Source organism: Anas platyrhynchos, chromosome 1, assembly GCF_047663525.1.
Source record: "Anas platyrhynchos isolate ZD024472 breed Pekin duck chromosome 1, IASCAAS_PekinDuck_T2T, whole genome shotgun sequence".
In the NCBI taxonomy this organism is placed as follows: Eukaryota; Metazoa; Chordata; class Aves; order Anseriformes; family Anatidae; genus Anas; species Anas platyrhynchos.
The window spans coordinates 206,300,460-206,323,627 of NC_092587.1; the positions used below are offsets into that span (position 1 = coordinate 206,300,460).

General features: G+C 62.5%; 2 protein-coding genes across 2 annotated transcripts; one reads left to right on the forward strand and one right to left on the reverse strand.

Annotated features, from left to right (window-relative positions):
- Positions 1 to 13: 13 nt before the first annotated feature.
- On the forward strand, positions 14 to 4,612 carry WDR73 (WD repeat domain 73). Its single transcript, XM_072032953.1, has 8 exons — positions 14 to 172; positions 318 to 385; positions 743 to 831; positions 1,412 to 1,500; positions 2,202 to 2,269; positions 2,985 to 3,149; positions 3,330 to 3,704; positions 4,217 to 4,612. Exons 1-8 carry the CDS (start codon positions 60 to 62, stop codon positions 4,453 to 4,455), a joined length of 1,206 nt encoding a protein of 401 aa, XP_071889054.1. The 5' UTR covers positions 14 to 59; the 3' UTR covers positions 4,456 to 4,612.
- A 3,454-nt stretch (positions 4,613 to 8,066) lies between these two features.
- Positions 8,067 to 22,424, reverse strand: ARRB1 (arrestin beta 1). Its single transcript, XM_072032952.1, has 16 exons — positions 22,302 to 22,424; positions 16,254 to 16,284; positions 15,457 to 15,517; positions 15,267 to 15,311; positions 14,013 to 14,209; positions 13,066 to 13,125; positions 12,752 to 12,819; positions 11,446 to 11,581; positions 11,280 to 11,364; positions 11,106 to 11,178; positions 10,554 to 10,691; positions 10,369 to 10,452; positions 9,839 to 9,862; positions 9,322 to 9,392; positions 9,024 to 9,075; positions 8,067 to 8,390 (listed from the first exon to the last, which is right to left on the reverse strand). The coding sequence occupies exons 1-16, from the start codon at positions 22,319 to 22,321 to the stop codon at positions 8,279 to 8,281; spliced, it is 1,257 nt and encodes a 418-aa protein (XP_071889053.1). The 5' UTR covers positions 22,322 to 22,424; the 3' UTR covers positions 8,067 to 8,278.
- Positions 22,425 to 23,168: the final 744 nt, after the last annotated feature.

Genomic DNA, 23,168 nt, shown 5'->3' on the forward strand with positions numbered 1-23,168 from the left:
ACGTCACTACCGCGCGACGGGGCTGTGACGTCACAGGGCCGCGACGGGCGGGCGTTGCTATGGAGGCGGCGGGGGTCGGTGGTGAAGAGGAGGAAGAGGAGGAGGAAGAAGAAAAAGGAGAAGATGATGAAGAAGAAGAAGAAGACGAATGGCTGCTGAGCTCCCTGCGCCTGTGAGACGGGCCCTGGGCCTTCAGCCTCCTCCCCCCAGCCTCTCCCTGCCCCCTCAGGCCTCTTCCCCCTCCCCGGCCTACCCCCACCCCCTAGGCCTCAGCCTCCCCTCCCCCCCCCCCCCTCAGCAGCCCCCTGTCCCCGCAGGTACGAGGATCTCCACACCTTCGAGCTCCAGGCTCCCACCCGCGTCATCGAATGGGCCCTGGGGAACCGTGAGTGTTTAGGGGAGGGGCTGGGGGGGGCGGGCAGGGGGCCTGAGGGACTGGGCAGGGGTCCTGAGGGGCTGGGTAGGGGTTCTGGGGGGCCAGGCAGGGGTTCTGGGGGTTGAGGGAGGCCTGGCCAGGCTGTGCTGGGGTCCTGAGGGGAGCATGGGGGTTGTATCACCAGGCTGGGAGGCTGGGGAAGTGAGAGAGGGGCTGCACTGGGGTTCTGGGGGGAGAAAAGGGGGAGACAAGGGGCTGGGGGCATACCGGGGTTCGTCCTGGGGCCGTGCTGCAATGCGGGGGCCTGGCCCAAGGTGGGTGTGGTGAGGGGATCGCTCACTGTGGCCCTGGTTCCTCACCCCACAGGTGTCTGTGTGGCTGGGTATGGGGGCTCCGACAGGAACGAGATCCTGCAGCTGCTGCCCCCGCCGACGCTGCAGGCGAAGGAGACCCAGGTGGGTGCTGCGGCTGGGGTGGCATCCCAAACCCAGCGTGTTTTGGCCAGCTCTGGAGCGGTTTCTGACCAGAAGCTGAAGTGTGTAGACCACCCGGCTGCTGTCCAGCTCGGTGGCAGTCTGGTTGTGAATTCCTGCTGCCCTGCGGACAGCGCGTGCCATGGAAGCTCCATCTCCAGATGTGTGAATGAAAGCTTTTCCTGGAGAAAGGGGAGAGGTGAGGAGACAAAGAAAACAAAGAAGGGACGGGCTGAGATGCCTGAGCCTGGGGAACCGTGCTGCTGAACAGCGATATTGGCCCGTGATTAGGTGGTGTCTGAGCTAAAGGAAGAGGTGGTGTTTGGGCAGGCACGCACAGCCAGCAGCAAACCCAGGCAGAGTGCTTGGCGCAAGCTTTATCTGTATTTTTCCCCCTATCATCAAGGATCCTTCAGCTTTGTAGCTCCTGTTGGAAGAAGCGTTTAGTGGGCAGGCAAGAGCTCTACCATGCCAGAATATCTCCATCTTTTTTTTTGTGTTAATTGTGTAAGGGGTTTTGCTGCATTAACTTGAAGAAAAGGATTTTTCCTTTGATTTCCAGGGCCTGTGTCCAGAGAGAGACTTCAAGGTGGAATGCGGTGGGTTTTCCAGCCGCCCGGTGTACGGCCTGAAACACGTGCCAGACACCAGGTATGGCCACGGGGTCCTAGCAGAGGAAAAAAAAAGTGGAGGAGAGGAGCCTGGTGACTTTTGCCAAGAGGAATATTGGCGAATGTTTGCTCCTCTTCATTCCTGGGTGCTTTTAGAGCACTCCCTGTAGCAGGGAAGCTGAAGCTGTCGGCTCAGGCTGCTGGAATGTTGGAGCTGGGTTACAAGAAGCGAGCAGCAGGAGCTGCTGACATCGAGGTGGTCGCCAGGGATCCCTCCCTACCTCACTTGTGAGCAGGGGAGGGCTGCGTGGATGCCCTGCTCTGCCTTTTTCCATCCTTTCCTGCTGGATTTGGAGGTGCCCAGCAGGCAGAGCAGGTGGTGGCTGCCTCTGCTCCTGCAGATGCAGGTTCAGGAGGCTTTGGCTGGTGCTGGTTGTAGCAAACACACTTCCCTCTGGCTGATTCATTTCAGTTCCTCAGGTCTCACCTCCTACACCAGCCCCCGGTGCTGCTCCGGGGCTCTCTGCCTCGTTCCTAGTCTAGAGCTTTTGGGAAATCTGCTAATTAAATGCCATCGCCTGGGGCTGGGCTGCACAGATCGCCCTGGTGTGAGGAGCTGTGAAACTGCAGCCCTGACAGCTCCTGCACAGCCAGGCTGGGCCTCACCGGGCTGTTTGGGAGGGGGAGGAAGGCTTTTCTCTGCCCCCAGTGAGCCTTGTGGGGTTCTTTTTGTTCCCGCAGCTTGCTGGTGACGAGCGGCCCGCCTGACAGCTCCCTCCACGTCTGGCAGGTGTCAGGAGAGGACTCGGGTAAGGGAACAAGCTTCTGATGTGAGTAGTTTCTCGGCGTGTCAACATCTCTAGCTTCCTCTGCTTCTCGGGGATAAAATGGGGAGAAAAATCCCCGTCCCACTCAGTGAGTGAGCGTCCTTTTGTGGCAGAGTTTGGGAACGGCACGACGGCATGGAAAGGTGTTCACCCCACAGCCCAAACCTCAGAAGGGAGTCAGGAGGTTTTGGCCTGGCGCTGTGGCTTTCCACCTTCTCTTATCTGCGAGCTCCTACGTAAATAAAAATCCCACTTGTGTGCTTAGCACGAGATTCCCTTGATAACGCGGGGGTAAGAAATAAATTTGCCCCACACGTCACCTTTTGGGGGGCACCGTGAGCCAGCTCAGCTCTCCACGCCTCCGTCTGCCTGCTTCTAGGAGAGGATTGACGTTGTTCTGTCTCTTCTTGTGAAACACCACCAGAAAAGGAAGTACAAAGTGCTACTCAAATTTCTTTTCTGCTGAAAATAAACACCTTGATTCCCAGCTTTTTATGGGTTTGCCTCGATTTCCCAGGGTTTGGTGGCGGTCCTTGCTGGATGGGTTGGAAAACGTGGTTTAATTCTGGAGACAAAGTTGTAATTTGATTTCTCGGTGGTGTAGCAGGTTGCAAGGTGTCTCTGTGAAGCAACTTGGTCTTGCGGATTTCTCGCTTCCTGGCGTGTTTTACAGCTGCTTATCTCTCTTTTGAAATAGATGTTATCAAACCTGTAAGTGCCATACCTGCAGAAAATAGCACCGGGCAGGCTTGGGCTAAAATTGCGACGATTTCGACCAAAGCCCCGTGGGTCCTTCACGGCTCCAGAATCGACGATGTCCGCATCATGGAGGTGGAATCGCAGAAAAACGTCTACGTGGCAGGTATCCAAACCAAGCCTGAGCGTGTCTGGCTTTGCAGAGCTGAATTTTGGGTGAGGCGAGGATAACTGCTCGGGTGGCAAACATTTCCTTAGCTGGGGTGCCTTCAGCCGCGTGCCAGTGCTCTCACGACACCCAAAATCCTTCCAGAAGCTGGAAATCCACAATCTTGTCTTTTTTTAGCTTCCAGAAGCAGCGAGGAGCTCAGCGGCGTGGCGTTTTTGGACTGCAACACCTTGCTGCTGTGCTGCACGAGGGGGCAGCTGGGGCTGGCTGACGTGCGGCACCCCCAGAGCCCCGTGGAGGCTGCGGCCGTCCCCTCGGCGCCTCGTGGCGAGCGGTGGTGCGTGGGGGTCTGCCACGGATCCCCCGGCTCTGATTTAAGCTCCCAGCCCGTAGCTTTCCTCTCGAGTGGAGGACACCTCGTCCTAGCAGACGTGAGGAAAATCTCCGAGCCTTTGGCTTCGGCCACGTGCAGAGTTCCCTCTCCTGGCTGCGGGGCAGATTTCCTGTGCGTCTCCTGGGCTCCTGCCCTGGAAGGCTGCCTGGCTGTTTCAGGTAGGTGCTGTTAGGCTGAGACGTTCCTTTTCTGGAAGTTTTGAGCTTTGCATCAAGCCCAGCTGTATTTTAACCCCCCCCTGGTTAGGGAGTGGCTGTTCAGAGCATCAGAGAGGTGAGCTGATAGCCCCCACGGCTCACCTTTAGCTGCTGCAGGACCCCAAAGGCCAGATCAGCTCTGGGGGGGCTCGCAGCTTCCTTTCTCCAAAAAAAAGACCCCAAACCCTTAGCAAATTCTGCCCTAAGCTTTAGAAAACACGGCTAGTGGCAGTGGCAGCCTGGCCACCACGGGGTGTGCATCCATCAGGCTGTCTCCTGGCCTGAGCATGGCAAATCCAGACTCAGGAACGTGCAGTCCTCATGGATCTGGCCGTGTTTTCCCTGCCCGCTGTTAACTTCAGACAAACTCCTGCTGCTCTGCTGTCACTCCGGGCTCTTCCAGCCCCGTGGGGAGGCAGCTGCGAGCCTGGGGTTGAGCTGGTGACTCCCTCATCTCTCTCCTTTCATTCCAGGCTTTGACGGCACCGTGCAGGTGTACGACACGCGGCGCTGGGACCGCTCTGGCCGGGAGGCAGAACCGCTCTTCGTCCACAGAGGCCACGCGTTCGGCAGCCTGGATTGCAGCGAGGGCCCTCCCCGGGTCACGGTGCACACGTGGCACCCGCAGAAACCCAGAACTTTGCTGTCAGCAGCCAGCGATGGCTCCCTGCACGTTTGGGACTGGGTTCAGCCCTGTGGGGGCTGTGGGTAGGTCACATTTTGGGTGAGCTGGGTGTTTCCTGCCTGCCTGCGTGGGCCGGGAGGTTACGAGGTTATCTGTTTGCTTGAAGTCACTGTTCTGAGACAGCTGTAGCTAATGGACAAAACTATAAAGAACCGTTTTTTAATATAAAATAGCAAGAATTCTGCTTGTGTCACTTGTCCTCCTGTTTACCAGCCTGTAGTTCTCGCCGCGTCCACTAGCAGAGAACATCCTGCTGTCAGCTCATCCCCCCGCCCACGTCGTGTTTGCGCCGTGCCCTTCAGACGAGGAAGATATATCAAAAAAAAATAAAAGGGCGAGTACAATTTGAGGAAACGGGCTGCTCGGGGGCACGTTTAACCTCCCGGTTTCCGTCCCCAGGCACCGCTGGGGTGGCTGCACGCCCCGCGGGGTGTTGGTGTTTCAGCACTTGTGCGTGGCCTCTGCCACAGGAAGCTGCAGCGTGGAGGCAGCCCGCTGGTGACAGCGCACAGGAAAAGCCTTTCCTCCCCGGCCCGCTGCGAGTTTTGCCCTGCCCCTGTGTCACCAGAGAGCACCCGGCCTAGAAAAAGGCCTTTGTAGCTTGTGGGCCTTTGCTTTTCATCAAAAAGTTTAAATTTGGGTGGGTTTTTTGGGCCTGAGGAGGCCGGGTGGTGATTTGTACAGTCCCTGCGTGTTACCAGGCGGTGCCTGAACACCAAGGGCAGGATGTTTTGAGGTGGGCAGGGGGTGCACACCTGGAAAACAGCCCCCCAGGCCTGCGGGATGCTCACGCTGGGGTGGGCAACACAAATCTTGCACCGGCTCTGCCTCTGCTCCTCCACCCAGCGCTGGCCATCCCCTCTTGCCCCTAAACACCCCCATTTTTGGTTATTTCTCCAGGAATTGCCGCTCCCCGTCCTCAGAGGAAGGGTGCAAAGGGCTTCTGCCCCGCAGCAGCGAGAGGAAGGTTGAGGACAGGCGAGGCAGGTGGGGACGGGGAGGTGAGCCGGGGCCGAGGAGAGGTTGGGGATGCGATGTTCCGACCTGCGCCGTGTCCTGGCAACAGCTTTTTCCCTGCAGGTGCTAACGCCGAAGCTTGTTCCCGTGTTGGTGAGGAAACAGAGGGCTCTTTCCCAGCTCAGCCCATCCCATTTTCCCGGCAGGTGCCACCCGAAATGTTCCCTGCTGGAGCTCTGAGGCTGTTTCAGCACCAGCAGCAGGGCTCAGGTGGAGCTGAGAGCTCCTGCAGGGATTCCCCGTCCTCCTTTCCACCCCTGGGGGGTCTTCAGCAACACCAGGCACCCGTCGGAGGGGCTCACCTGAGCCTCCTCTTCCTCCCTGTTGCCTCCTCTTCCTCCCCGTCTCCTCCTTGGGGTCGTGGAGCAGCAGAGCCCAGCCTGCTTCACGTCACCCTGGTGCAGAGAGGGAAGCAAATTTGGCTTTCTAGGGAAATGGTGCTTAAGCAACAGCAGGGTTTACTCATCTAAACTTCCTCTCTTTTTTTTTTTCTTTTTTTTTACCCCCAAAATAACTTCAGCCTCCTCGTCCAGCTTGAACCAGCTCCGACAGAGGCCTGGAGATGGCCAAAAATGTCAAGTGCTAACAGCTGGGGCTGCGCAGGGGAGGGTTTTAGGGGGGGTTATCGGGTTTGTGTCCCCGTCCTGCTTCCTCCTGCCCCCCCCAGCAGCACGCCTGCCCAGCGCCACGCACGGAATTGTCACGTGTGGGGCTGTGCAGCTGGGGTCTTGTGCAACACCGGGGCTGCTGCTTGCAGTACTGCTGCTGGCAGCACTTTTGGAGGGCGCCTGGGCGTTTTTAGGGTGTGCTTGTTTGGGGATTTGTGGCTCTGCGCCGCTCCCTCACCCCGCCGGGGTTGTGTTTGTGGGGAGAAGACGGGGCAGGGGCTGTCCTGGGCTGGGTTTAACAGCTGCTTCTGGGGTTTTCCTGCTTCCCCCCAGCAGCTGGAGGCTGGGAAACGTCTCCTGCTCCTGGGGATGTGGTTCTGGAGTGTCCCCAGCTCGCTCTTGGTGCCCGCGGGCACCACCAGCTCCTTTTTCCAGCAGCCCCCCGCGCTCCAAGGGCACCGCCTGGCCTTGTGCTTCGCTTCCAAATCCCCTCCTGGTCCCCGCTGCTGGCTCCAAAACCTCCAGCCCCCTTGGCACGGGTCCCACCATGACATCCACGTGCCTGTGGGAAGGTCAGCCCTACAGCCAAAAAATTGGCTGGGGGGGGGCAGCGGAGGGAGAGGCTGAGTGTGGGGGGCCAGAAGAGCGTCCCAGTACTGGTGTAGAGGCAGGGAACTGGGAACACTGGGGCTGAGCATGGGATGCGGGAGGTTTCTGTGGGTGTTGGTGCACGCAGGGAGCCCCCCAGTTCCCCCCCCCAGCACCACCAGTGGGTGCCACGGTGGAAAAGACCCCCCAGGACTGGGCTGGGTCCCCTGTCCTGAGCCAAGAGAAGCGTCCAGGAGCTGGGACTGTGTTTTTTTTTTTTTTTTGGCTTTCTTTTTTTTTTGTTGTTTTGTTTTGTTGTTTTGTTTTTTCTGAGTTTAATAAACTAGAATAATTTATTTGACAGAACACAGAAACATCACAGATACGGTGGAGAAACCAAAGAAGCAGGTATCCATGAACAGTACAAAGAAACCACTTTACAAAAAAGAAGTACCACGCTGCCCATCGGCTCTACCCAAAAACAAGGGGGGGAGGGGGCTCAGCTCTGTGCCCCCCACCCCCCCCACACACCCTGGGGCTCTCCGGTGCCAACGCCGACCCCACTGGCACGAAAAAAGGGTGGCGAGGGTCTCCCAGGAGCTGTGGGAGACCCGAGCCCCCAGCATTTTTGGGGGGACACCATGGCACGGGTCGGGTCCCCGGGCACAATCCGTCCTGGGGACCCCACGGGGTCCTGTAAAAGGGGAAAGGGGGGGCCCCGGGACTGGCACCCCCAACCCGGGAGGCACAAGCATGTGGTGAAACGCGGGTTAGGGCAGTGAATGCTGTGCCCCCTTTCCCCCCCCCCCCAGCCCCAAAAAGGTGCTTTAACCCATGCAGGCACACAGAGGGGGGAGAAGCATCGATGTGGGGGCAAAGCATCCCCGGGGGGGAAGCCCACGGGAGCTGCAGGTCCCTTCCCCAGCCCCGGCACGGCTCCGTGGGGCACCTAAGAGCCAAATCCCCGGGGCTGGACGCTTTAGGATTTGGGGTGGGGAGCAGGGGGGAGCGCTCCTACAGCCCCCCCCCAGCCCTGCGCCAGGCAGCACCCGAGGGTCCAAACCAGGCTCGGGCACCCCGGGGTGGGGGGGGACACGCATGCAGCGGGGCCAGGCTGTGGGCAGGAGTTTTGGGGGGGGGATGGAGGAGGCGCAGGGGGTGCCCTTTCCCATGAGCAGGCTGCTTAGAAAAGCCCCCCCCCCCAATTTCTGCTGCACCCCCCCCATCCTTCCCCGTAGCAAACGGGCGTTGAGAGCGGACGATAAAAAATGCGTAAAAGAAGGCAGCTCATCGGAAAGGGCTCCAGGGGGGCGCACGGGGAAGGGGCTGGGCATGGAGAGGGTGGGCTGGGGGTGCTGAGACCCCCCCCACGCCCCCCCTCAGGGGATGTGCCCACAGGCAGCTGGATGAAGAGTGACCAACACGGCAGGGCTGGAAGGTTATAATTGCGATCGGGTGATCCATAGGCTCCCGGTACAGGTAGAAAACAAAATTAAATCATCATACAAAAAGAGAAGAAGCCGAATGCACGGGGGGCTTACTGGCGCACGCCGGCCCAGCCGGGGATGGGGGGGGGGGGTTTAAAGGGGGGGTGAGTGGCTCGAGGACGGGGACCGGGGTCCAAAGGGGGGGGCCGCTTATCTGTCGTTGAGCTGCGGGGAGTTTGTGCGCTCCTCCTCGTCCTCCTTGTCGTCCTTCATGCCTTTGAGCCGCTGCCGGGCGAAGTCTTCGAAGACGATGTCGTCGTCACTGGTGGAGACACAAGGGACCGGGGGGGTTTATTTGGGGCACGGGTGCTTGCAGCAGCATTTGGGGGGGGGCTCTTAAATCACCCCCATCGTCAGCAGCCAGCCTGGGTTCTCCAAGCACCCCCTAAAAAATTCGGTGCATCCCTAGGGGTGCGCGCGGCACGCAGGGGGACCCCGGGGTTCGCTCGCTCCCCGGGGACAGCAAACCCGCAGCAAAGCCCCCCCCTCCCCGAAGCCCCCAGGGCACAAAACTGGGGGTTAACCCGGGGGGTGCAGCATCGCCACCCTTGGGGATTTGGGGGGGACACGGCGGGGACACGGCGGGGACACACCGCGACGCGCGGTCCCGGCGGGCGCTTTCTTACTGTGAGTGTCCTGCTCGGAAAGACATGCAGGGAGGTGGCAAGGAGGGCGAGGGGGGGGCAGAAAAAAATAAAAATAAATAAAAATAAATTAAAAATAAAGGAAAAAAAAGGAAAAAAAACAGGCAGGGCATGCGTTAGGGGGGACGTGCACGGGGTTAGCGGCAGCCGCATGGGTTAGTGGGGTCGGGGCCAACATGGGGCCATGCATGGCACGGACACGCGTCCCCCCCATAGCCCCCCCCCAACCCCCCCAAATTTTTTTTTCTTACTTTGTGTCAAGCTCTATCAGGTTTGTGTCTATGGGGGCTTCGTTCTCTGGAACTGAACACAGGCACATGGGTTAGGCACCGCGGGCAGGGGGGGCGCATCGCCGGCAGCACCCCTCGGGGACTCACCCCCCCCCTCCCCAAAATTTTCACCCCAGGATTGCCAACGGGGCACTGCGGGGTCCCCAAATCCCCCCCCCCCGGGGGGATTCACACCAATGGGCTGCAGCAGAGCCCTGTGACCCCCCACCCCTCTCTGGGGGGGGGCTGCCCCGTGCGCCCCGGCCGGGCGGACACTCACCGTCCCGGTGCGCCGGCTCCTCCCTGGGTTTGGGGTGCATCAGCGTGAAGGGGAGCTCCACCGCTACATCGCTGCGAGGGGGGGGGACGAGGATGGGGTGAGTTGTAGGGCAGAGCGGGGGGGCTGTGGTTTTAGGCTCCCTCTGCTTTGGGATCGCCCCCAGGAGCTCCCCACGCGCGGCTCCCCGAGGGTGGGCGCGCGCGCAAAGGGGCAGGAGGGAGGTGAGTGCCAAAAATCTGCCTTTTAGCAGATTTTACTGGCATTTGGGGCTAAAATCCTGTGGGTTTAGGGGAGGTTGGGGGGTGCTGAGCACCCCCATGGGTATAGGGACAGCTGAGATGGGGCAGGACAAAGCTCTGCCTCTTCCACCCACAGCGAACCCAAGGGAACGGGGTGCCGTGGGGAAGGGGCTGCCGCGTGCAGGGGGTGGTCCTGGGGGGGTTGGGGTGGGCACGGAGGGGACAGAGGGGACGGGGTGGCACAGTGGGGTGAGTGGGGTGGCACACGCAGGCGTTACCTGGAGGCGAGGTCTCCCAGCAGGCTGGGGAGGGTTAAATGAGATGGGAAATTAGTCACCGCTCCCCGTCCCATATCCACATCCCGATCCCATCTCCATCCTATGTCCCCATCCCATCCCCATCCCATCCCCATCCCCATCCCATCCCCATCCCATCCCCATCCCAATCCCATCCCCATCCTATCTCCATCCTATCCCAATCCCATCCCATCCCCATCCCCATCCCAATCCTATCCCCATCCCAATCACATCCCACCTCATCCCATCCCATCCCATCCCCATCTCATCCCCATCCCATCCCATCCCCATCCCCATTCCCATCCCAATCCCATCCCATCTCCATCCCAATCCCATCCCATCCCCATCCCATCCCCATCCCATCTCCATCCCAATCCCATCTCCATCTCATCCCAATCCCATCCCATCCCCATCCCAATCCCATCCCATCCTCATCCCATCCCCATCCCACCCCATCACAATCCCATCCCCATCTCAACTCCATCCCATCCCAATCCCATCCCCACACTCACCCTCCTCGCGACACCACCAGCTTCACCTTCACCTTGTAGGACACGATGATGCCCAGGATCTCCTTGTTGGCTCCATCCCTCAGCCTGCGGGAAGGGGATGGGGGGGGGACATCAGCATGGGGGTGTCCTGCCGGGTCTGCCCCTATTGGGGTGGCACTGAGGGGGGGGACAGGGGGGGGTCTCACAGCGTGCTGGAGGCCAGGTTGGTGTCCTCATGCTTCAGCTTCCCGTCCAGCGCCAGCCCGCGCTTCTCCCGGTTGTTGGCGAGGAATGGGGTCAGGGTGTACACCTTGCAGAAGGTCGAGCTCGGGGCCACCATGTCACTGGGGGGGTGACAATGGGGACGGGGGGGTCAGCCCCAAAACCCCCCCGGGGAAGGGCTGGGGGTTGATGGGGTCGGGGCAGGTTGGGAAATGGGGTGAAACGCTGCAGTTTTGGCTCTGCTTTGTTTATTGAGGTCGCGGTGTGCCGGCACCATGTCCCCCCCCCCCACGAGCACCCTGCATGGGGTGGAGTTTGCCATCAAAAATGGCCAGATTTTGCCAAAAAAAATCAAAAAATAACCAAAAAATAACAGTTTCCATCTCCCCACCAGTCCCACCAGGCTGCGCACACCGGATCCATCCCCCCGCTGACCCCAAATGATTGAGTTCGGGCAGGAGACCTCCCCCAAAAGCTGGGCACCCCACGGGGTCCCCCAAAAGCCCCCCAAAACCCCCAAAACCCACATCACTCACTCAGCATCCTCCACGGCCACGGGGCACTTGTACTGGGCGGTGTTGAAGAGGCAGATGTCGGCGTACTGGCGCACTGGGGCGGGAGATGGAGAGCAAAGGGAGGGGGGGTCACGGTGTATATGGGGGGGGGTCCCAACCCATAAGGAAGACCCCGGGGGCGTCCCCAAACCTCACCTGAGATTTTGATCTTCTTCACCGTCTTGTTGGTGTTGTTGGTGACGTGCACGTTGACGCTGATGGGCTCCCCGTGGTAGTAAATCTGCGGAGAGGGGGGGATTTGGACTCCCTGTGCCCCCCCAATGGGGTTTTGACCCCCCGGGACCACCGACCCCAAACCCACCTCCTTGTCCAGGGACGCCTCGAGGTGCAGGGGCTTGTCGGACATGAGGAACTGCCGGGTGGTCTCTGCCATGGGTTGGGGACCGGGTCGCTCCGGGGCGTACTGCACCTTGCGGATGACCAAGCGCACCGAGTTCCTGCGGGGACGAGGGCAGGGCACGGGTGTCCAGCTGCTGGCAGCTCTCCCCGTGTTGTTTTGGGCAAGTTTGGGGTCAAATCCTTCTTTTCACAAGGCCCAGGTTGGCCCTACCAAGGGGCTCGCCCAGTAGCCCCACAGTCATGCCATCCTCACTGTATCCCAAAGGACATCTCCTTCCCAACCACATCCCAAAGAACATCTCCATCCCTAACCCATCCCAAAGGACATCTCCATCCAAACCCCATCCCAAAGGACATCTCCACATCTCCATCCCCACCACATCCCATAGGAAATCTCCATTCCAACCCCATCCCAAAGGATGTCTCCATCCTTTCCCCATCCCAAAGGACATCTCCGTCCCTTCCCCATCCCAAAAGACATCTCCACTCCTGCCCCATCCCAAAGGACATCTCCATCCCTGTCCCATCCCAAAGGACATCTCCATCCCAACCCCATCCCAAAAGACGTCTCCATCCCAACCCCATCCCAAAGGACATCTCCATCCAAACCCCATCCCAAAGGACGTCTTCATCCTCACCACATCCCAAAGGACATCTCCAGCCTCACCACATCCCAAAGGACATCTCCACTCCTGCCCCATCCCAAAGGACACCTCCATCCAAACCCCATCCCAAAGGACATCTCCACATCTCCATCCCCACCCCATCCCATTGGAAATCTCCATCCCAACCCCATTCCAAAGGATGTCTCCATCCCTTCCCCATCCCAAAGGACATCTCCAAATCTCCATCCCTGCTCCATCCCAAAGGATATCTGCATCCTCACCCCATCCCAAAAAACATCTCCACTCCTGCCCCATCCCAAAGGACATCTCTGTCCAAACCCCATCCCAAAGGACATCTCCATCCCTGTCCCACCCCGAAGAACATCTCCATCCTTTCCCCATCCCAAAAGACATCTCCATCTCAACCCCATCCCAAAGGATATCTCCATCCCTGCCCCATCCCAAAGGACACCTCTACCCTCACCCCATCCCAAAGGACATCTCCATCCTCACCCCATCCCAAAGGACATCTCCACCCTGTTCCATCCCAAAAGATGTTTCCATCCCAGCCCCATCCCACTCACTGTGGGGTGCCAGAACCAGAAGCCCCCTCCCCGCTGCCGCCGGGCACCCTCATCCCATGCCGATGTCCTCCCCCCTCACCTCTTGTGGATTTTCTCCTCCAGGTTCTCCGCGCAGAAAGCTTTGACCTCATAGTCCACACCGCAGGCCTGCAAAGCAAGACGGGGGCAGAGGAGGAGGCCGATGAACCCCTCTGCACCCCAAAACCCATGCACGACACCCTGGCATCCCATCCCCAAACGTGTCCCCAGCCCAGGGACATCACCTTTTGGGCTCCTTGGGGTGGTTTTACCCCAATTCAAGAGCTGGGCTTTGCTGGGAAGGGCTGGGGGGGATGCCCAGGGGGGGGTCACAATCCCATGGGACACAGCAGGGTGACCCCAGGTGCTCCTTACCTTCCCCGTGTCCTCGGGGCCCGGCTGCAGCGTGACGGAGCAAGGCAGGTTGGGGGGGATCTGAAACAGAAAGGGGGGTGAGGACCCCTGCCCCAAAACCCCCTCCCCAGGGGGCTGTGGCATCCCGGGCATCGGGGAGGGGACGGGCAGGGGGGCGTCAGGGTTAATCCGAAAAGACCCCGGAGACCCAAACCCCGAGGAGTTCCGAGCCGTGCTAATGCGCTTTTTTTTTTAATTATTATTATTATTTTTTTTTTTTTCGGTTTAATCCGGGGGATTTGGAGGAATTAAGGTTGTTTTGCAAGGGCTCGCGCCTGGTTGTGATCCCGTTGATCCCCGGGGGGGTTTAGCCTGGAAAACGGCACCGGGGTCCCCCGGGGGGCTCAGGGTGCCCGTGCCCCCTCACCACAGGGGGGGAATTTGCCCCCCGTTATCTGTCAAAACCCCAAATTTTGCTCCCCACAGCCAGCTCGGGAGCTCTGCGATGGAAATTTCCTCCCGCTCCTCCCCGGCTCCCAGACCAGGCTGGAATTAACGCAGCTAATTACCGCCGCAATTAAAGCGTGGCGGGGAGGAACGGCTCCGATCCCCTGCGGCTCCCCGCGGATTTGGGGCTCCCCGGGGCTCTGCTTCACTCAGGAGGGGGGAGCCCCCCAGGGCTGTGCCACCGCCTGGCCACGGACCCCCTGCGCCACCAGGCCCCTGCCTCAGTTTCCCCACTGGCTGCATCGTGCAGAGGCCACCACGTCCTCACCCCAGCACCCTTTTGGCCACCCCAAATCCCCCAGGGATGCTGTGCCCGCACGCAGGACCCCAAAAATCCCCGCGCCCCAGCACCCAGCACCCACACGGGCGATTTTGCGCCCCAGGGACACGCTGGGGAGCGGCACCACCCCGATTTCTCCCCCCATATGGGGGGGGTGAGAGGAAGAGGAGGGGGTCCCCACCTCGAAGGTGAAGGGGTAGGCGTGCTCGCCCAGCTTCTTGATCAGCCGCTCCTGCAGCCGCGTCAGGGGCTTCTTCTCCTCGGGGACCGGGGGAAACGCCTGCACGTTGGCCACGAACAGGTCCTTGCGGAACGTCAGCCCCAGCACGTCCAGGTCCTCGCGGCCGTAGCGGAAGGCGCAGGTCAGCGTCACGAAGACTGGGGGGTGGGAAAAGTTGGGGGACGCGGTGGCGTCACGGCACGGTGGCACCACGGGCATGGTGTGATTATGGCACGGTGGCATGGCACCACAGCATGGTGGCACCACGGCATGGTGGAATCAAGGCATGGTGACACCACGGCACGGTGACAAAATGGCATGGTGGCACCATGGCACGGTGGCACCACGGGCATGGGCATCGTGGCACAGAGATACCCCAGCACGGTGGCACCATGGCATGGTGGCACCATGGCTCAGTGGCACCGTGGCACGGTGTCATTATGGCACGGTGGCATGGCACCACAGCACGGTGGCACCATGGCATGGTGGCATCAAGGCATGGTGACACCACGGCACGGTGGCATCACAGCATGGTGGCACCATGGGCATGGGCATCGTGGCACAACGGTACCCCAGTATGGTGGCACCATGGCATGGTGGAATCAAGGCACGGTGACACCGTGGTACAGTGGCACCCCAGCATGTTGGCACCACGGCATGGTGGCATCACAGCATGGTGGCACCATGGCACGGTGACATGGCATTGCAGCATGGTGACACCATGGCACGGTGGCACCATGGCATGGTGGAATCAAGGCACGGTGACACCATGGCACCGTGGCACTGTGGCATGGCACTGCAGCATGGTGGCATCATGGCACGGTGGCACCATGGCACGGTGGAATCAAGACACGGTGACACCATGGCACGGTGACAAAACGGCATGGTGGCACCATGGCATGGTGACACCTCAGCTCACCCCAGCCCCACCAGTTTCAACCCAGGTGGCACCAGGACGCAGCGGTGGCACCCAGGAGCTGCCGTGACAGGGAGCTGGGGACAAGTGGCACCGGTTGGGTCCCCGTGGCACAGGGATGGGGACGGGGGCGCGACCTCAGGGCAGCCACCGCAGAGCGGGGGGGGGGGGGCTGGAAAACCTCACCCAAGGACCCTGCAAACCCCAAAACCCGGTGGGACCACACTGGGGGGGGGAACGTTGTCCCCTGTGGGTGCCACCCCCCTGTCCCCAAGCGTCAGGGCCCCCCCCGAGGTTACCTTTCCTCTCCTTCAGGTACTCGGGATCCACCAGCACCACTCCGTCTGCAAGGGAAGAGCAGCAGGGTGGGGGGGACGTGCCAGCAGGGTGGGAGGGGGGGGGACACGCAGGGACCCCTGGCACGCCCCTGTCACCACCCTGGGGGCCACCGGCACCGCTGCGAGCAGGGGGACCCCCGGCCCCACTCACCCACGGGGTCCACCACGTCGATGTGGTCCACGAAGTCCCGCTTCCCCAGGTAGACCGTGAGCTGCGGGGACACGAGAGGGACAGCGGGGTGAGGGCTGCCCCAAATCCCTGCCCCAAATCCCTGTCCCCACCTCGCTTTTTTTTTTTTTGGGGGGGGGGGGGGAAACTGAGGCACGGGGCGCACGGGCATCACCCGGAGCCGGGCTGGAGGAGGAAATTTGGGCGCAATGGGGAGGTCCCCGAGTGCACGCACCGTTCCTGACCCCACAGTGGGGACTGCAGGGGACCTTTTTCAGCCCCCCTGGCACAGGGACCGTGCCCCCCCAATTTGGGAGAGGCTCTGCGGTGAGGATGGGGGCTGCAGGGTGCGGGTTTGGGGCAGTTTGGCCCTTATGGGGACGCCGCTGTCCCCAATCCTTTTTCGCCACGCGCACCCAAAAGGCTGCGAGGAGGGAGCGGTGCCGAGCCTGGGACGCTGCCGAGCATCACACCGGGGGTACCCAAAGATTTCGGGACCCCCCCAAAATCACAGAGGGGACGCCGGAGGGAGAAGCAACCCCAGGGGCTCCCGGCAGCCGCCGCCTGGCTCCGTCCCCGCAGCCCTCACCACAAATCCGATTTGCGCCGCCCCAGCTGGAGCTCGTTAGACCCCAGCCTCATCCCATTAAGGCTCCCGGGGGAGCCCCCCCCCAGCCCCAAATTAAAGCCCTGACCGTGGGCATGGGCACGTCCCCCCAGACCCTGCCGTGCCTCAGTTTCCCTTCTGGGGACAGGGGGACCCCCGAGGCGGCGCTTACCTTCCCGTTGGGACTCGCCTTCTTGAACACCCTACAAAAAAAAAAACAAAGGGGAAGGGGCGTTAGGGGGGCACGGGGATGGGGTGGGGGCCACGGTGCCGAGCTCCCAGCCCCTGCCTCAGTTTCCCCTTTGGGCTGGAAAGGGCTGGATCCAGCCATGGCCCTCGCTGCTGGCTCCTGGCAGCCTCGCAGCTGGCAGCCGGAGGTTTTTCCCACTTAATTCCCCCCCAGGGAAGCTTTTCCTATAAATCCGGCCGCGCCGGCGGTGTCTCCTTACAGCTGCTGGCCCGCAGCGAGCGCTCGGGGCTGGGCACGGCGCTGCTCCTGGTGCTGGGAGGTTTTGGGGGGCTCCAACAGCACCCCCCCAGCCCCATCCTGAGCTGAGCGAGGTGCAGTGCAAGGTGCTGGTGCTGTGCGAGGCGTTGTGCAAGGGTTGGTGCAAGGGTTCGTGCAAGGGGTTGTGCAAACACCCTGCTATGGTGAGCACCAAGCAATGGCCCCGCCGTTCAGGGCGTTGTGCAAGGTGCTGTGCAAAGAGCCCGCTGTGCAAAATGCCGTGCAAAGGCGTCGGTGCTGTGCAAGGTGCCAGTGGTGTGCAAGGTGTTGTGCAAGTGCCACGCAAAGGCCCTGCTGTGCAAGGTGCTGTGCAAGGTGTTTGCAAGATGCCAGCACTGTGCAAAGTGTCGGTGCTGTGCAAGGTGCTGTGCAAGGTGCCGTGCAAAGGCCCTGCTGTGCAAGATGCCAGTGCTGTGCAAGGTGCCATGCAAAGTGCCGTGCAAAGGCCCTGTTGTGCAAGGTGCTGTGCAAGGTGCCAGTGCTGTGCAAGCTGTTGTGCAAGGTGTTGTGCAAAGGCCCTGCTGTGCAAGGGGCTGTGCAAGGTGTTTGCAAGATGCCAGCGCTGTGCAAAGTGTCAGTGCTGTGCAAGGCGCTGTGCAAGGTGCCAGTGCTGTGCAAGGTGTTGTGCAAAGGCCCTGCTGTGCAAGGTGTCTGCAAGATGCCAGCACTGTGCAAGGTGCTGTGCAAAGGTCCAGTGCTGTGCAAGGTGCCATGCAAAGTGCCGTGCAAAGGCCCTGCTGTGCAAGGCGCTGTGCAAGGGGCTGTGCAAGGTGCCAGAGCCGTGCAAGGTGCCGTGCAAGGCGCCGTGCACAGGCCCTGCTGTGCAAGGTGCTCTGCAAAGCGCCGCCACAACGCAAGGTGCCACGCGGAGGCCCTGCAGCGCACGGCATTGTGCAAGGTGCAGCCCAGGGAGTTGTGCAAGGAGTTGTGCAAGGAATTGTGCAAGGAGCCACGCCACGCACGGCCGGGCTCCCTGCAAGCTGGGAACAGCGGGGCAGAGAGGGGCAGGGTCCCTTTTGGGGGGTTGGGGGGGTCCCCGGGCAACCCTTGTGCAGCAAAGCGCAGGGGGCAGATGCCCAGAGCCCTCCTCGCCCTTCCCAGCATTTTAGGATTCCCAAATATCCCAAAAAAAAAGCAAGGTTTGCAGGTGGGGGGGGGGGGGGCGCCCCTCCCCGCCTCCCCCTGGCGCACGGCCACCCCGTAATGGGCTCTCCCCGGATAATCCGCGCTGGCCGTGAAATCCTATTAAAGCTGCCCTGGCAAATTAGCAGCGGGCCCGAAACCATCCCAAAACGAACGCCGGGCGCTCCCCCCACGGCGGGAGAAAGGAAGGAGAAAAGAGCCGAAACCCCGCGTTTTTGGGGCAGGCGAAAAGGCGCCGTTTTTTTTATTTTTTTTTAATTTTTTTTTCTTGCCAGGAAACGCCGTTCATTCATTTGGTTCCAGAAGGGGGAAACACCAAAAGTGCGTTTCCGCCCCCAAAACCTCCCCGCTGAGGTCCCCTTGTGCCACCGGGGACTTTTTGGGGTGCGGGGGGACCCCATAGAGCCCGGCCACGGCTCTGGGTGGGGACACAGGGGACCACGAGCGTCCTGGTGGCCTCGTGCGCCAGCATCCCCGGTCCCCAAGGGCTCCGTGTCCCTGCGTCCCTATAATTGTCCCCTGGGGGCTCTGTCCCAATGTCCCCATGTCCCTACAGCCGTGTCCCAGTGTTTTTGGGTCCTGCATCCCTGCCCCGATGTCCCTGCGCCTCTCTGGCCCCGTGCCCGATGTCCCTGTGCCCGCTGTGCCGTGACATGGGGACACGGGGACACGGGGCCACCAGGGCGATGGCCAAGGCCACCCCATGGCGAGCAGGGTGTGCGGGGGCTGGGGGACATCTCCTTGACCCTATATGAGCAGCAGGAAACTGGGGACACGGAGAAACCCCCCCAAAAGGGGCACCCACAGCCTGGGGGCTCCCCAGGGACCTCCCGGGTGCGCTCTGGGGCGCAAAGCACCCACGGGACCGGGGTGGATGTGGGACCCCGGCTACGGGCTGGGTGTCACGGCCCTATAGAGAGCGTCACGGCCCTATAGGGCGAGCAAAAAGGGTGTGCTACGGGCGTGCAAAACCGGGGGGGTGTAGGGCCACCGGGGCGAGGCACCTTCCGGGTGCAAACGGAGCCGCCGCAGCGCCGGCACCGCCCGTCTCCGGGCACCCAAGGGTGACCCCATAAAGGCACCGGGGTCTCTCCGCGCATCGGGGTCCCTCGGGTGCCCTCTCCCCAATGGGGTTGGCTCGGCCCCGCTGCCGGGAAGTCCCCACGGCCTCCTGGTGGCCCCGATCCCACAACCCCGGCGCACGGCAGAGCAGGAAATAATTACTCACGGCGCCCGCCCGCAGCTGCGGGGCCACCCCGATCCGGGGCATGGCCGGCACCGGGGGTGGGGGGGACATGGGGTGGCCCCACCCTGGGGGTGCGGGGACCCTAAAGCACCATGGTGTGGGTGCAGCACCCCATAGATCAATGCTTTGGGTGTAGGGACCCTAAAGGCCTATGATATGGGTGCAGCACCCCATAGCCCGGTGCTTTGGGTGCGGGGACCCTAAAGCACCGTGGTGTGGGTGCAGGGACCCCATAACCCCATGCAGTGGGTGCAGGGACCCTAAAGAACCATGCAGCAGGTGCAGAGACCCCAAAGCCCCACACTGTGGGTGCAGCACCCCACAGCCCCATGCAGTGGGTGCAGGGACCCCATAAACACACACTGCGGGTACAGGAACCCCATAGCCCCACAGAGTGGGTGCAGGGACCCCAAAGCCCCATCCTAGGGGTGCAGCACCCCACACACCCCCATACAGCCCCCCCAAGCTGGGGGGGGATCTCCCTGACCTGTTTAGGGAATACCACCGGGGATGGGGTGCCTGACCCCATGGGACACCCTGAACAGGGTGGGGGCTCCCCCAGACCCCACAGTGGGATTTTGGCCCCCCCTTTGCCTGCTGCCACCCCACCCCGAGCTGGGGAGGGAGGGAAGAGGAAGCGCGAGGCCTTCCCTCCCCCCCCGGCCCTTCCTGGTGCTGAGAGCTGGGGACGTGAGCAGGAAGCTGCCGTTGGCCCTATAAATCCCCTATTTCCCCCTCCATGGGGGCTGAGGGACCCCCGCTGTGGGGTTAGCAGCCCCATATCCCCCCCACACCCCACCCCAGCACCCTGCCATGGGGCTGTGGGGTTGCGCCCGGGGTGTCCGGATCGTCCGCATCGATCGGGTTCCTTAACGAGCTCGTTAACGAGCTCAGCCCTAACAAACCTCTTCATTTGGTGGCCGCTAATTAATGGGGTCCCCGCTCCTCCGCATCCACCAACGATGCCATAAATCCCCCCAGGGGTGGGGGTCAAACTGCTGCCACCCACCCGCTCCAGGGGGGGGTCTCCGATGCCCACCGGGACCCCCTGCGCGTCTCCAAGATCCCCGACCCCATAAAGGAAGGGGGTTTTCGGCCCCAAAATCCTCTCCCAAAATCGCTCGGGTCCCTTGGCACGGAAGCGCGCTGGGATCCGGGATGTCTGGATCCCGCTGTTATTTAGGAGTTTGTTCTCCAAACAAAGTCCAGGAAGCCAAAGTCTCCCCTCCCGGGCCGGCGGCCAGGGCTCGTTCCCGCACCCGTCGAGTGGCCGAGGTCCCCGGCCCGGCTCCTGACCCCATAACCGGCCCTGGGGGCACCCCAAAAGGCTCTCCGGGGTTTAGGGCCGCAGTTTGGGGTTAGGACCCCACTGATGGTCCCCACCCCCCATGGGTAGGGGCCATCCCCTGGTATCAGCACCCCAAAAACCCCCACAGCGGGTGGTCCCAGGATGGCACCTTTGTAGGAACGGGTCCAGGGTGGGGTTTTGGGGACCCCCATCCCATATTTGCCCCCTCCCAGCTCCGTTTTTGCCCCCAAACGACCACCACGGCACCGGTGCTGGGGGACGCACGCGTTTTTGGAGATGCTGCAAAGAAGCAGGCGACGCTCGGCCGCTTATGGGGTCAGGGCAGCCCCAGTGGTGCCAGCGGCTGTAGGGCTCTGGTGCTGACCCTACAAGGACCTTCCCGGGCTCCTTGTAGGGCAGGGATTTAGGGGGGCTCATCGGGAGGCGGCTGCTGGTGCCGGGGAGCACCCATGGGTGCAGGGCCGGCTCCTGCACCAGGGGCTCATCCCAGGCGCACCCCAAACCTGGCGACACCAATATGGGGTGCGGGAACCGTGCTAAAAGCGGGGTGTCCCCCCCCCAACCCCACAAAGCAGACATTGGGATGGGTGGAAAGGGTCTTTTGGGGCATCCCCGGAGCCTGGTGGCGAAGTGGCCCCAGCTCCGTGATAACCCCCCCCCACAGGGGGTCCCTGGGGAACACCAAACCCCACTGAATGACTCAGAGGGAGGGCGGCCCTATAGGGCTGCTCCCCACACCCTCCAGCTGCTCCTAATTCCATCCCGACCCTTTTAATAACCCGCAGGGATTCGGGAATAACAATGGGGCCACCGCCGGAGCGCACCGGGAAACCCGAGCGGCCGCGCACGGCGCATGAGGGTTTTGGGGTTTAGGGCTGGGGTGTGGGGGGGATTTGGGGTTTGTCATCCCAATCCCTCATCTCCTGGGTATTTGAAGGCCCCGAGCTGTGGTTTTGGGGTGGTGGGATGCAAAAAGCCCCCCCCGCCAGGCCCCAAAAGCAGCACCCACCCCGTGCCCAAAAGCGCCCCGGGGAAGCCGAGCTCGCCGTGGGGTCCCTTGGGTGCCCCCGTCCCCGTTGCGTGGGAAAAGGGGGGGCTTCCCCAAAACCCCCCCAAATGGAAATGGGGGGGTTTGGGATAAAATCACCGCGCTCCCAGGGGCACGGCCACGTCCCCAGGGTGGGGGGCGCGGGGGCTGCCGTCCCCAACCAAAGCAGGGGTCCCCGCGGCGCGTCCTCCCCCCGGCGCTTGGGGGGGGTCCCCAAAACCCCCCCCCCCCCCAGTGCCACCCCAAATGGCTGCAGCGTTTCTGGAAGCTTCTGCCAGAGCAGGGCCGAGCCCCCCCCCGAGCCCCCCAGCCTCCCCTGCTGCTGGGGGGGCACGGGGGTGCCCTCAATTTCAGGGGACCCCAAAACCTCACCGCGGGGGCTGGGGGGCCGGGGGCAGGATGAGGCCGTCCCCGACCGCTCCTGGGGGGCGAGCGGCAGCCCTGAGCCCCCCCCCCAAACCCCCCAGCACCTGGCCCTAAATAATTAAGGACAGGCAAGGAAATGGGGGCAGCCACAGCGGGGTGGTGGGGGGGCAGCGGGGCCCCCCCAGTAGCAGGGTTGAGGGCGCACAGGAGGCGATGCTGAGCCCCCCCCCCCTCATCCCCATCCCCAGGGACCCCCCAAATTCCCGGGGGCGCTCCCGGGGGCGCGCACCCACGCGTGTGCCCGCGCCCCCCCCCCCCCGCCCCAATGCGGGAGCACAGCGGGGGGGGCACAGCGCCTGCACACCCCCCCGGGGAACCCCAAACACCCACGGGGGGGGTCCCCAAGGGGGTCAAAGCCCCCCCCGCAACTAGGGCGCACGGAGCGGGGGGTGCATGGAAAGGGGGGGGGGGGCGTGGGAACGGCGCCGGCGCGGCCCCCCCCCGGCTGTCACCGCGCTGCGTGCACGCGTGTTTGCACGCGTGTGCCCCCCCCCTTTGCGCCCCCCCCTTTGCGCCCCCCCTCCCCAAATCCGCACTCACCGGGTGCCTTTGTCTCCCATGGCCCCGCGGATGCCGCGGCCGCGCAGCGCCGGCGGAGCTCGGAAAATTCCCGGTGTGGGGGGGGGACACGGGGAGGGGGGGGGGTCCTGGGGGTGGGGGGGTCACTGGGGAAGGGGGGGGGGCGCTGAGCACGGCCCGGCCCGGCCCCGAGCGCGCTGCGCCCGCTGCAACGCCGCGGCCCGGCCCGGAGCTTGTTGGGGGGGGGGGGGGGGGAAAAACGGGCTGGGGGGGGGACGGGGAAGGGGGGGGCGCCCCCGCGCGGGCACGCGTGGGTGTGCACGGGGAGGGGCGTGCACGGGGAGGGGCGTGCACGGCGGGCAGGGCGCGCACACGCGTGGGGAGGGGCGTGCGCGGGGAGGGGCGTGCATGGGCACGGTGCTGTGCGCGCGCACGGGGCCGGGGAGGGGCGTGCACACGCGCGCACGCGTGCCCGGAGGGGGTTGCGGGGACGGGCACGCTGCTGTGCGCACACACATCGTGCGTGCACACTGCTTTGCACACGCACAGGGAGCTGCGTGCATGCACACTGCTGTGCACACACACATTGTGCATGCACACACCGCTGTGCACACACACATACAGGGAGCTCAGTGCATGCACACACTGCTGTGCACACACACATCGTGCGTGCACGCACTGCTATGCACACAGAGCATGCATGCACACACCACTGTGCACACACACAGGGAGCTGTGTGCATGCACACACTGCTGTGCACGCACACAAATGGAGATGCGTGCATGCAAACACTGCTTTGCACACGCGCACACAGGGACAGGTGTGCACATACCACTGTGCACACGCAGGGCTGCATGCATGCACACACAGGGAGCTGCATGCATGCAC